General features: G+C 37.8%; 1 protein-coding gene across 7 annotated transcripts in view; it reads right to left on the minus strand.

The window, feature by feature from the left end:
- Abcc9 (ATP binding cassette subfamily C member 9) overlaps positions 1-14,187 on the minus strand; it is a 127,999-nt gene extending 113,812 nt beyond the window's left edge. The window contains exons 1-7 of one of the 7 annotated variants that reach the window (XM_063238341.1): positions 14,054-14,187; positions 13,103-13,211; positions 9,619-9,781; positions 7,087-7,228; positions 3,573-3,694; positions 1,326-1,492; positions 420-662 (exon numbers count right to left, since the gene is read on the minus strand). In XM_063238341.1, the coding sequence (XP_063094411.1) occupies positions 420-662; positions 1,326-1,492; positions 3,573-3,694; positions 7,087-7,228; positions 9,619-9,760 (816 nt within the window). In that variant the 5' untranslated portion in view covers positions 9,761-9,781; positions 13,103-13,211; positions 14,054-14,187. Of the gene's footprint in view, positions 1-419; positions 663-1,325; positions 1,493-3,572; positions 3,695-7,086; positions 7,229-9,618; positions 9,782-13,102; positions 13,212-13,302; positions 13,389-13,556; positions 13,764-14,053 lie in introns of those variants that run through there. The other 6 variants (XM_063238345.1, XM_063238339.1, XM_063238340.1 and 3 more) reach the window with 6 other exon arrangements.
- Between the last annotated feature and the right edge of the window lie 404 nt (positions 14,188-14,591).

A 14,591-nucleotide genomic window follows, 5' to 3' on the forward strand; every position in this document is an offset into this window, starting at 1 on the left:
CTGAATTATCAATATTAGGTGGCAATATGAGTGAATGATATAAGATCATTGGACTTTGTTTTTAGTTTTCACTTGGTCACTTGTCCCAGATATATGAGTGGGCACTCCCCAGACCCCTCAGGTGGTGACTGGACAACTTATGCAAGGTGACTATACTTCATAATCTCTTCCAGTCTTTCCTTGGTGATCAGGTGACATGACTTAAAACTACTGGTTAACACAGATGGAGAAAGGCCAGGGGTTTAGCTTTGTGGCATAAGTGCTATCCTAGCAAGTGTGAGGTCATGAGTTCAATCCTCAGTACCAAAGAGAAAAATTGCTCTTCTTTTATCATAGATATTATTAAAACTTTGTACTTTTTATATTTAAATAAGCCCATTTTCTACAAATATACTCATGGAAGACAGATGCTAAATTACCTTTTGTTCTTCATATGCATCTTTCAGGCAAACATAATTTGTCACTGCCCTCATTGCTATGGGCAATTTTCCAATTGCCTTCAGATCAATAGGCTTCCTATGAGCAGAAATGATAAGGGTGTTCATCCACCAGTATGTTGCTTTTGACAGTAAGTTGACAAATGGTTGAAGGAATCTCACACCCAGATCCTGGAGGTCTTCAGGAGGCTTTACTTTCTGAGGATTCATGAAGAACACATATCTCTACGGCACAAAGAATTCCAGAGAGCTAGAATTAGTCCTGTTCTTCCTCCACATGTTAAAAATATAACTCCAACATTTTGTATAGTTTCTCTAACCCTTTCTGAAATTTTCTTTGAAATACTTCTCTTTCGTTAGATTAACTAAATGGCAAAATTATACATTGAAACGCCTTGGGGCCAATTCTAAAAAGTCCACTAGCCTTTTAAAAGAAGATGCTTGTCATTATGCCAATAAGGTCATCAGTGAAGTCTTCTATATTATTGAGATTTCAAAATGTGTTAGGAACCTAGTCACTGTTGATTTGTAGTTTGATTAATGTTCACTTACTGTTCAGCCCATTCATTGCAGTATGGTATCTTTCCATTCTTAGAGCAAATTCCCAGTTCTCTGATACAAAGTGAATACTGAAAATACTGGATAGTGTCTTATATAACATAACTGACAGCAATATGAGGTGCACAGTATAACAGATTTGTAACTATAGACAAAACATGAGTCTTGTGAATATTATCATACTATCATTATCATACTTGTGAATATTATCATATCATAATATTACAATTATGAATATTACAATTCATCACCTTAAATATTACTAATTCTTGGCTAATTACAATCTTTAATGCTGAGGTCCTGAATAGCAGTTCTACTATTACGACTTACTCTGACCCGAATGACATTGATCTCCACAGCCATCAGGAGCCCATTCAAGATCACCATCATGCCTGTGATGCAGAATCGCAGGTCTGACACTCCCAATCCCAACTGCCAGTATTTGACCAGTTTTATTGTTTTCGTTATAAAAGCCATTACCCAATACAGGAATAAGGCTGCAAAAATAGAAGAAAAAAGCAAAAGATGCAATCTTTACCTGTTATTCTTTAAAACTCACTAATATTTCAATATAAATACAATGCTTTTTAATAACAAAGGCAAGTTAAATATTCTGTGTATAAACTTATTGATAAGAAAACAAAACACATGTTTTAGCATGCTTCTGGAGGTTTGAATGGAATATTATGAGATAGGGTAAGAGATAAGGGTCAAGGTTTCACTTTCTGCATGTGAATTTCCCATTTTTCAAGCACCATTTATTGAAAAGGCTGTTTTCTCTTTAGCAGATATTTTTGACTTTGTCACAAGTCAGCTACTTTAAACACATGGAATTATTCCTGGCCTCAGCATTCAGGAGCATCAGTCTGTGTGTTTGTTTTTCATCCCAATACTATACAGTTTTGAGCGTGACAACTTTGTAGTTGTTTACTAATAAGTCAGATAATATAATGTTTTCCTCTTTGTTCTTTTTGCTCAAGACCATTGGCATCTTCATGCTTCTGTATAAATTCTAGATAACTCTGTAAAGAATGCCACTGGTATTTTGATGAATAGTTCAATGAATCAGTAAATTACACTGAGTATTATGGACACTTTAATAGTATTAATTCTTCCAAACCATGAAGGCATGATAATCACTTTAAAATTTGGAATGTCTCTACACTGATCCTTTGTGATACCTGGGAATCTATAAGGAGTCATGTAAAAGGCTTTATCCTCACTCTTCAGAATTTGTGTGTAATCCTGTGGATAAAAGTCCCTTTATCTCTGGTCTTGTTTTTTAAGAGCACCAATTATATGAAAAATTCACAAGTTTGTATCTGTATAACATATCCAACAGATAAGTGTGTTGCGGTTCCCAGGGTTTTGTTTAATGTTCTATCTTTGGAATTATGGTAGAATTAACGTAGCTATGCAATAGGGTTTCTGCATTACAGACAGGCATTCACATAATAAATGACTCTTTAAACTCAAGTAGCTGTAAACCCCACACTCATCTGCAGAGCCCAGAAAAGAACAATAATGTTACAGAGCAAACCCAGACCTCAAATTGTTCAGCCAAAAAAGCAGAAACACTGTCTCACAACCACCGCCAGCAACTTAACAACAAACAAGAGCTGGAAACAGATACATTCCAATAAATTTGTTGGCAAGAATTCTACCTTCTTTGAACTTTAAATAAAAACCCACACAAATGAATGTGAGATAAAGAAGAACTCTAAAACACATACAAGGAAATCCATTCTGGATAAGGCTTATCAAAGTCAGAAAAGTCAAGGGTGATCACAACTTTCTGAGTGAAAAATAACTCAACACTGGCATATGAATTTACACACATCTCATGTCAGCTTAAAATGTAGAAACAATCAGAATGGGCTTAGCAAAAACAAACCAAATGATATGCTACCTAAAGACATTAACTTTAAATATTAGAAACACTAGATTGAAAGTAATGAAAAAGGATTTTAAATAAAAACAATAAGCATAAGCAAACCAGAGCATATAAATTCTGATATATCATAATCAACCAAAGTGGATTTCAAGGCACATGATATTATCAGAAATAAAAAAATGTCTTTAATATTGATAGTCTGTTTTTCAGAAAGACACAACAATCAACAAGATGCATATGCCTCATGAAGACTTAGAGGATCTGAATACTATCAGTCACTTTAGATTACTTGATTTTAGAAAAAGATTGATATTGGAAATTATAAAAATACACCCAAAATCTATGGAGTACGTAATCATGTTAAGTGAGGGTGGTGCTGCTATAGGCATCTCAGTTTATCTTCAACCCCACATTTATTGGGCAACTAAAGAATTAATTACTGACACGTTTCCTGTGCTTCCCACTATCCACACACATTAATGTTACGTTTGCTATGTGGAAAAAGAAAAGCAAGTAGTTCTTTTTTTTTTTTTTTTTTTTTGTCTTTTTCCTTTTTATTGGTACCAGGGATCAAACTCACGACTGCCTGCTTGCAAGGCAGGCGCTTATGCCGCTGAGCTAAATCCCCAGCCCTGCAAGTAGTTCTTTTAAGAAGAGTAAAGAACAACCTTTACCATACTTACCTAAAAGTAGTTTAGGGAAATTTGATGTCTCAATATTATGATAATATACTATGGATGTTGTAGTGGCAACAAATCCCATGACAGCCGGCATGAAGAGATGTAGATGCCTGGACTCCCGCCGTCTGAGTAACAAATGGTTAAATAATTTAATGTTTTGTTTTGTTTCATTTGATACCAGAAATCAAACCTGGGACCTTGCACTTGCCAGGCCAAAGCTGCACTGCTGACTTAATGATTAAAGCAAGTAAAAATCACCAAGTTAATTTAAACTCTAACGTATGTGACAATTATGTTTATTACTTTGACAGCATCCCTAAAGTTCACTATCTTCAGCGATTTTTCCATTCTTACTAGTTCATTCCACATGTGTGTTTGCTGGTCTACATGCTAGTAGATTCGGGGAAGCAATGATAAACAAAATAAAATGCTGCATCTGTGTTCACAAATTCCAGGGTATTTTGAAGGTACCAATAGCACATAGGAGACAGATGTGGTGGCCCAGCCCTGTAATCTCACCTACTCAGCAAGGCAGGAGGAAGGCAGGAGGATCTCAAGTTTGAGAGCAGCCTGGATTACTTAGCAAAACTCTGTCTCAGAACATAAACAGGGCTGAGGCTTGTAGCTCCACTGTACCACACCCTGGGGTTCTAGTCCCAGAACTGGAAAACTAAACAGCAATAATAAATAGGAAATTATAATACAAGCAGAGAGACTCTGACCATACAAGGTGGCAGCTAGGGACAGAGAAAGATTTGTGGAGGAAGTGGCTTGTAAACTGAGACATTAAGAATAAGGAGAATCCTATAGAACAAAGGAGAAAGACTGCTTCAGGCAGAAGGTCCAGATGTGATCTAGGGTAATGCAAGCAATTCAGTACACAGTAACCACAAAAAATGAGGTTTCATTTCTCATGGTGATACAGAGCTCCAGGCAGATGGAAGACGGAACAGGACCCGATGTGCCTGGTAGACAGCTCTTATCTGCACTCCACCTGCATTAACAACGCCACAGAGCAGAACACTTAACTCTTCTCAAATTACTTAAATATGTTAGTAAAACACTGATACAAAGAACAAAGCGAGGGGCAAGGAAGCATTTGAGGAAATCATTTGAAAGAGGTACGATGCACAGTGGGGACTGACACATGAAACAAAAGGCCCCAGTCAGGAAAGCAGTGGAAAAGTTCTTAAAAGAGGAAGCAGAATGTGCAAATAGATAGAACCATGAAGTAATGTTCAAAGTCCTAAGTGATATAATATCCTTGGAATAAAATGTCTAAGGTAAGATGTATCATGAGAGGCTTTCTAGTCATGGAAAGGGGCTGGCAACTCTATGCAGAGAATGATAGATTTTTTTTTAATCGGTACTGGGGATTGAACTCACAACCACACACTTGCAAGGCAGGCATTTATGACACTGAGCTAAACCCCCAGCCCCTGAGAATGATAGATTTTTAATAGCTAAGTAGTAATGCTCAGATTTGTGTTTTAAACAGATCACTCTGAACTGATGCACAAGATGGAGTTGACAATATATGGGTAGTGATGGGGAAAAAAGAAGTGGATAAAGGAAGAGTAGTCAAAAGAGCATAGATAAGGTCAACTCGTGATAAAGGACTAATTCAAGCTGTGACAGCAGTACCATGGAGGAAATAATATATTTGGTAAAGGTTAATTGTTAGTTACAATGGCAGGACTTCAATAGTGTTAGTATATGAGGTTGATGGTGATGGATAGAAAAAAAAATACAACTAGGATGCCTGAGTGGATGCTTGTCTAAGATTTCAACAGGATGAGCAGAATGGAGGAAGAAGCTGCTTTCAGCCAAGATGTGGATATTATGAAGAGTTCACTAAACATACAAAGGAAAGCATCTAGTAAGTAAATGCATGTAAAATATGTTAGTAAAAAAATCAAATGTTCAATTAGAAAAGCCTTTGCATTGCTTCATGAACTGTCAGATGAGCATTTTAAGTACAGTTGAGAAACACTTTTAAAAAACCAGAAAGGAGGCATAAACAGCAGTGTCAACAATAAAAATTATGATGAGAACAAAAAGTACCCTTAAGGTATTTTATTCATGGTCTCTTGGTTTCTCATAGAAGTTGTACTCATGATAGGATGGAGAACAAAAGAACAAAATAAAAGTTTGAGTTTAGAAGTCACTGAGAGATGACTTTTTGAGAAGTGTGGATGAACAGAGCAAAGAGAAGAAGCCTGCCACTAAAGAATGGAGGAGGTAGCACAGGATCAAGGTGATATGTGTTGCCTATTTGTTTTTAGGATGGGCTTCTGATACCACAACCACTAAAAGTGATTTTCTGCCCTTAGCATAGTTCATGATCGTTATTAGTTCAGCTGACTCTGAACCTATGTATTGTCAAAGTTTTAAGAAATACTGGATCGATCTTCATGCATACTCATAGAAAAATGTCAAAGTTTTAAGAAATACTGGATTGATCTTCATGCATACTCATAGAAAAAAATGGAAGTTGGTTAAGGAAGTTAAAAAAAATTAAGACTAGAGCTGGCTCGATTAACACAAATACACCAAAGTGTTTTAAACAGCTATCAATAAGACAACAGCCCATTAAGCCTCTAATGCTTTGAGTCATATAGACACTAGAATTGCTGGTTTGTCATTTTGTCAGAAATTAAGACATGCACATATCTGCAAAGAACCATCATAATATATTACAAAATAGTTGGCTCCGTGACAAAGCGTAGAAGATTCATTCCTTGCTAATTGCAACAGAAAAACATTAACAGATGTCAGAGGAGGTTCTATTAGATAAGAGAAAATTATTATTGTAGTTTTCTTTCTAAAAACGTGTCAGTTCTTTAAAGAATATCCTATAGCACAATCTCATAATCAAAATTTTACTATTACTTTAATGTATTTTCTGTGATAAAAATACTTTCCCTAGCTTGTACTCAAGTTTAATACTATAAATTATTACATTCTAACTACCTAACACAAACTTTTTATAAGCAGAAGAAAATTCCTTTGATACTATGTTTTTTTACAAATTCTAATTTTAAAGTAATTTCATGTTTTGCTCATTCTCATACTTCTTTAGTGTCTGCATATCTTTGCTTCTTCACAAAATAAACAAAAACATGTAAGAACTGATTCATGTATAAATACACAGATACAGAGCTATATATCAATATAGACATACTTTCCATTTGTACCAATTTTTAAAGATAGTGTAAAATCAAAATGTTGAAAAGTACAGAGTCTGCAAAGCCTACCTGGATCTGGGAACAGAGAAATATAAAGTACCTGAGTGGACACAAGTTACAGAAATATAAGCTTGATTTATCAGAGAAATTATGTGGGAACACAAAAACACAAACAAAACATATAATTATCATATAAAATAAGTGACACTGTTGTCACTAACTAGTAATGCCCCAACAGTGAAGCCTCAATTGGCATCCTCTTAGCTCCTATTCATTTAAATATATCCACTGGTATACAGCAGCGATGTTATGTGAATCAAGTCACTTACGAATCTGAGACAATCCCTTCCGCTATTTCACAAACATGCACAAACAGGAGAGCAAAGGTAAGAATCCATCTCAGGTTATGTCCAGGAAAATGAAGCCAGGTATTGTGATGAATTTGCACTTTTGAGCTTTGGCTTCCCCACCCTGGGGGGAAAAAAGTAATAAGCAGATTAAATAAAAGGATCAATGTTAATCACGGATATAATTTACATTATTATAAATTTATGGCAGATTCCGGAAACCTTAATGCTTCCTAACGTAGCAGTGGAAATTGTATTCTATTTGCATTATGCTAAAAAAAATAACAATTTCAATTAATTTTTACACCACTGCTTAGGCTAACACATTAGCATTTGTTGCATTGTTCAAAAGTAACACATGCTAGTCAGAATCTCTTACAGCTTTTGATTCATTCAAGAGAAAACAAATAAATAATAATAATCACAAAAGAAATTTGGTGTGTAGACTTTGAAGACATGGAATCTGTGGGAGGACTAAAAGCATACAGTATTTGGTGATGAAATATAGGCCTCAGTAGTGGAGTCAATCTGAATCGTAATCCGTATCCTATGAGAAAAACGATTACCAATGTCTCTCCAGCACTATTTGACAAGCCTACTTCTACCTCTCTCCAAGAAAGCTAAGGTTTTGTTTATACAAGACTTTTAAGCAGATTAAAGAACACTAATGTTGCCCTTAACTCTAAAAACTTTGAGGTTGCATTTTAGTAAAAGTTTGATGGTTTAGTCCCAAAATTATAGGTAGAACAACATCATTTGTAGTATTCTAGAAAAAAAATCCTGCTTTTATATCTTTTTTTCTCATTTTCTGATGCTAGCAAAGTCCTACACCTTCAAGAATCAATGATGGAGATTTGTGCTTGAAATATTGCAGGAAAAAGTTTCCATGGAGGCAAAAGGAATTCCTGCAGATTCTTTGAAAAGTGATGTGATTTCCCAGCTTAGTTATTTCCACATGTACTTAATCATTGAAAGGTTACTTATGTATAACATACTTTACTAGACTGTATGCTATAAACTCTTGTGGGCAAGTTTTGTGTCTTTTGTTGCAACGCTGTAGTTTTCCTAGCATCCAACAGTTCTTTGAGATTTATGTGTATAACACCTCCCTCAATTCAAGTCACCCATGCCTTAAATGACAGACTGTATTTTTCTGTATGTTCCACTGCCAGGGTCCACTCCAACTCCTGCCTATTCAAATATTTCCATGGCCCACCTCTGCGTTGGAATAAAAAAGAATGTCACAGCCCCAGCTCTCAAGGAGTCAATGAAATATTTGGAAAGGAATTATTAATTGTAGAATTCCAATTAATATTAATAAAATACCCATTTTCTACTTCTGGTTTTATGAAAGGATTTCTTCATGCTTTATGAACAGTACTATATAAATAACGACTATTGCTTTCAACATATAGCACGCCCGTCCCAATGTATTTATTGCCTACACATTTGTTTAACATAAATAACAATGTACCAAGAGTTATGTTGACCTCAGTATATATCATATGACAAAAATTCTTTGATCTGCATTGGAATGTCAAACACATGTTATCCTCTCAATTCATTATAAAGAGATAGTTAAATAATGGTAGTTTTTTTTTTTAAAGAAAATATGTCCAATAACCTTTCTGCTTTTGTCATGGGCAAAATCAGTCATGGGAACATTAAACACAAAATAATTCAAAATATTGGTTACCTGTTGTGAAGCAGTAAGATCAGGACCAGAAAATATTACACAGAGGAGCTCTTTTTATCCTTACTATTATCTTTTTTTGGTAGATTGTTATAGCAAAAATGTTTCACTACTTTTAAAAAGTTCAAGAGTCTGTTTTGGTTGTTTGGAGGAAGTTCCACAAATTATACATAATTACCCTAAATAACTAGATTGCGTACATATGTAAATGTTTAAATAATAGAAGAAACTTTCTAATTCCTTTGCAAATAGCTTTCACGTGTATTCTTCCTACCTAGAACACAGCTCATCATGTCTGCTTCCACCTGCACACTCTGTTTCTAGTCCCTAATATGTCACTGTCCTTAATCCTTCTCACCAGCCTCAAGAAGGGTTATTTGTTTCCTCGGGTTAATGCCTACGATAATTTGTTCCTGAAACCAAAAAATAGGCTAACTTTTCTCTTGACATAGGTGCTTCTCTGGACTACTCTAGGAGACAAGAATAGTGGTTGGCTTACCCAATTTCCATTCGCTTCTCATAAGGTAAGTATTCAATAAATGCTATAGACCTATCTCATGGAACTGTTCACTTATTTCTTTAAAAAAAAAAAAAAAGACCCCACAGCTGCTTAGCAGGCATGTGACTGCAGTTAACGTATGGAACTGCATGTGCTAAAAATATATCATTGCAATAGTGTATAGAAAGTACACATTTATGCTTTTCTCATAGACATATGCATTAGCTTTTATGTTGGAGAAATGAATGCAATATTATTCCAAGTCTCGGCCATTAACAAGACATAATATATGTGAAATAATACATGACATTAAATTACTTACCAATAAACAATATTGGAAAAGTGATAAACAGCAGAAAGACATGAGGGACCAAGTTAAGGGCATCCACAAAGCAGGGGTTTTGTAACACGCCATTGTAGATATTATATGAAGAGATGTTGTTACCACAAAATGAGAGACTCATTTTTTTCTCATATGATTTATTCTAAAACAGAAAAAAAAAGAAAACGCTTACTTTTAAACTCTCTTCCATAAACTTATGGCTTTAAATGGGGGATTGTGTCATAAAATTAATCCCTTCTTTTGCAGTTGAAAAAAATAGAAAATTATGCCAAAGTAACTTGAAAGTTTCTTATAAAGACTTCATTCCTTCTATAAAGGTCCATTTTTACATAGCCTTCTTTAGAAACACATATTTTAACTTGGAAGTTGTACAAGACTATCTACCTAAAGTGGTCTCTCAAAAGAGTGCCAGTCTGACTAAAATGCTATCAAAGAACAAAATGGTGGCATATCAAAAAGATTGCAGAACAAACATGGTGACATTCAGCAAAAGGAAGTGTGAAAATAAAACTAATGATTGAAAAGTCAAAAAGATACAATATAACATCATTTTCCATGGTCCTTCCATGAAAATAATGCAACTAACAACTTTAGCCAGATAAAATTTACTGAAAAAATTGCAGATATAGAAATTTCTAGACATTTCTAGATATGGAGACCAACATGGCTGCAAATTGGCTTTTCTCAGAGGAATATTAACCTCAAGGGCTTCCTACCAATTAAATGGAACTCAAGTGACAAGTTAATGAAACCACTCAGATCTCAACCTCAGAAATCTTCTTAAATGAAAGGCACTGAACTGGAATTATGAAACAAAGAACTTCAAGTTGGAAATCTGTAGTCCATTAGAGTTCAAGCAGATGAGGTTAGAAATTAAACAGGGTATAACATCACGCAGGGCTTGCTGTAGGTCATTCTCAGGGCCTTCCCTTCTATTCTAAATGGACTTGAGCCACTGGGCGAGTGGGGTTTGCGAGCCAAGGAAGACATGCATGATTTAAATGAACCCCTTTCCTGGCTGTGCTCAAACAGATGGCAGAAGAGCCATGGTCTATTCCATCAAGATACCGCTGTGAAACTCCAGCAAGCTTGAACACTTTGACAACCTCTGACATCACAGTTACCTCTCACTTGGTACCTACTGAACTGTGAACACTTTGCATCTATTTCCTTAAGTCCTCAGAACAGCCTTGTAAGGATGGTAGTTATTCTGATGAGTTAAACAGAAGATACCAAGGCTTGGATAGATTCAGTAACTTGCCAACCAGTGGAGAATCTAGGATCCACACCCATGTATCTGATTTTTAAATTATGTTCTTTCCACTGCACCATGTAGCTCCAGTTTGACTTTTTAAGAAATGATTTTTATCTGTTCTTATTAAAACAAGTAGCAGTTTAAGCTATTAACGTCACTAGACTTTTATTTCCCATATTTATATCACACTGGATTCTGAACTAGATTTTTAACAGCTGGCCAAAACGTTATTAACTAACAATACCTTTTCTCTCTTTCTGTTCCTTGATAATTGATTTAGCAATGGGCATGAACAATATTTTACTTAGGAAAAAGCCAAGGATATAACACAGAAAACGGTGGCACAAATAGATTAGTGGGGAAGTGACATTGCAAAGGTTTTATAAAGCAGTACAGAAGTATGCCAAGGAAAAGCCAGTTTTTTCAACCTAAAATGCTTCTATGGAATTACACACACGTCATTTTTGATAAGCCTTTTTTGATACATCATTGATATGTACTGCAGTTGAGAACTTTTCTGATCTTTAAAAATGATCTATTTTTTTAAAAACTCAAGATGCAGTTATTTATTCAGGAAATCACTGGCAACTATTAAACATCTAAGTGGGGTTAAAAAATTTAAAGGCACTTGAGATGTTTAAATAACATTAAAATGGAAGCTATTAATTCATATGTGCACGTTAGGTCTAGGTATTTCTGGTAAAGGTGGAAAAAATCAGAAATTAAAAAATAACCTCTAGTCATGAAATTTTAACACAACTTCATTTAACAGAAATGATACAAGGAAACGTACGCCCATACTTGAGAGAGATTTAGAACCACTTCTTTTACCATAATCTTCAACTTCAAACCTACCCTGGTCCCCCTCTTACCACAGCTCTTTTAAAATATTTTTTGCTCCACCCATTCTCTCTCCCTGACCCTTCACCTCCTTATCCAGAACCTCCTGTTTCTGGGGTACATTCTAACAGCTGACCCATTTCCAACCCAACATGGACAAAAGAGAGAATCAACTTCTCACAGATAATGTTGACAGCTATCACATTCACCAAAGAAAGACATTTTATTCAATTAAAGTTTCTGACTAATTCTTAAATTTCACTCTCATTTAGTTCCCTCTCCAGAGCCCAGTTAAGCTTAAGTGGAACTGTCAGCTGACATTGTACAGGACCGCCCCTGGCGGAACTGTCTGAGCCGCACAGGGCCCAAGCACTAAGGAGGTTGAAGCAAGGGGTGTCAGTTGGGGAAACACAGCATTTCTTCCCCATAAGCATAACTAACATAACTAACAGTCAGGTGTATAAGAGAGTGGATGGGGATGGAGAACTCGACTGGATGAATTTTAAAGAAAAATATCAAAGTGAAACTTTGATGATCAGAATGGTCTGCAGAACAGAAAATGTAAAAATAAAAATATATCTTAATGATCCAACTTAAGATTCAAAAGTAAGAATTGCAACATTGGTATTTACATTCCTTAAAATCCACCATATGATGTTCCATATCCCCTAGGACTTCAAAATTTGCATTCAGTTGATAAATATAATATTTGATCCAGCAGCTCTTAGTTCTAAGAGAACGGTTATCTGACTTCATTCTAAAAAGTATAAAGTATATCAGGTACACCACTATTTTTGCAGATCCATCCTTCGAAAGTAGACTCCTGTCCACTTCACACAAAATGTCACTTGTGACAGAAAAGCAACTTCAGACAACTTCAAGTGCGAGAAACACCTGGGGTGGGGAAAAGGCATGTTAAACTCCCTAAGAAAGTCTGGGTTCTTCCATGTCAAACAATTCATTCTTTAGTTATTCGGAGATTAGCCAAATTATGAGAGAAACACGACATAAAGGAAAGTTGAGAACTTTCCAGGTAGAGATCACTTGCAGAAATAAATGCTACAGTAATTCTCTGAAATTAGTCTTTGGATGTTTTGTAAAGCAGGAACTAAAAATGTCCATCTACCTCGCTCTCTGTCTAGCTATTTATCTGCTTAGCTCGCTGTGGCATAGATCGAGTTTACCAGCAAAAAAATGACCGCAGACTTTTTATTTATTGCCTGGTCTGTATCCACCCTTTTATTCTGCCAGGCTTGAGCAGTTCTCCTGCACATCAAAGGAAATACTAGAACCGCTCAGCAGAAAAAGATTTCTCTAGACAATGCAATGAAAATCGAGCAAATAAAGCAAACATCAACAAATAAATACCTTGGGCTTGGCGATGCTTCAAACCCCTACGGGTACACTTGTGCTACCTTCCAACACCGAGTTTCTACACTGTCTTAAGATGTAACTTTCACACCCGGACACACAACTCCTAAAAAGCAAAGAGCAACAAACAGTAAGCAGATAGCTACTTTGTGACTAATACAGGAAATGTCTCAGAGGAGAGAGAAAATTAGTAACACCTTTTCCCGTTTCCCGTTAGTTTAAGCAGGAGCCCGCAGAGTTTTGTAAGGAAAACTGGAAACCTGATCCCGGCCCCCCACCCCTCTCCTCCGCCAGCCGGGCCCTCTGGCCTCATCCTAAGAGGAGCAAGTACCCAGTGGGGTGCGCGGGCGCCTTAAGGGTCCCGAAATATTAGATCAAAAACAATTAGCTGTTACTCTTTTTTAAAAAATTTCTTTTTTTAATGATAGTTATGCCAAAGTCACGGACTCACTCACTCGATGAGAGTTTTCTTCCCCTAGTCGAAGCACGCAGTGTGCGGCCGGAGCGAATTATTTTTAGGCTGCTAGATCAGCTGCTGCCTCCTATCGAGTTTCTAAATTGCACAAACTGCTCCGGGCCTGGCCGGGGCGGACCCCGCCGCGACTCCCAGGCAGGAAACTGGGCAGAAGGAGCCCCACGCGCTCGCCTGGGACGCGGACCTGGACCCGGGACGTGGGGCCCGGGAGCCCCCCACTCGCCCGGGCCGGCCGTGCGCGCTCGGGGCACCCAGCTTGGGGCGCGCGCCTCCGAGACCTTGCAAACCCCTAAAAGTGCATCAGACACGGAAATAATGCAGTCCTGTAGGCTTCGATGGTTCCCCGGAGTGGGGTTTCCAAACGTGCCACAGCACGCAAGGTGCCCATGGCATCCCCTTGTCCCCAGCCCCAGCTTTTATTGACCACAGAAGAGAGCGGGTCTGGGGGTTCCAATCTGTCTGGCTCAGCGGACCTGGGGGTGTAAAGGGCTCGTTCTTAGAAACCCCGCTGCCGGGCTGCGTGGGTGCAGGGCTCCCCCAGTGATCTGGAAGAGTTAGTTGTTCTTCCCCATCGGGCGCCTCAGACTCCCTGAAGATGAGTTTGATTTCCAGGGTCTGCAAAGGCTGCCCCCATCCCGGCCCCCTTTTCTCTGGCTCCCCACTAAGTACGTGATTAAACCGTTTCAGAGACTGTCACGTCGCTGTAACACCCCACCCACACCCAGGCGAGCCCGACCCCGATGTGCCACTCATTTTGAGTCCACTGGGACTAATACATTTTTCAGTTGCTGCTCCCCTCTGATGAAGACCAGCAACTGGGCGGGCTGGTGCCTCGAGGCTCCCTGCCATCCCTCGGGCCACTGGACCTGGACTGGAACCCGCCGCCCCAGAGTTATGGGCAAAGGCCCACTGCAGCCCTGCAAGGCCCTGTGCTCCAAGGCCAGCACCCGCCCGGGCCAGCGTCCAGGGCCAGAATCCAGGCGGCTAAGGGCCCAGGAAGGCGCTGGGAGC

The sequence above is a fragment of the Cavia porcellus genome, unplaced genomic scaffold (assembly GCF_034190915.1).
Source record: "Cavia porcellus strain 051 isolate PalLab524CR breed Dunkin Hartley unplaced genomic scaffold, mCavPor4.1 scaffold_27, whole genome shotgun sequence".
In the NCBI taxonomy this organism is placed as follows: Eukaryota; Metazoa; Chordata; class Mammalia; order Rodentia; family Caviidae; genus Cavia; species Cavia porcellus.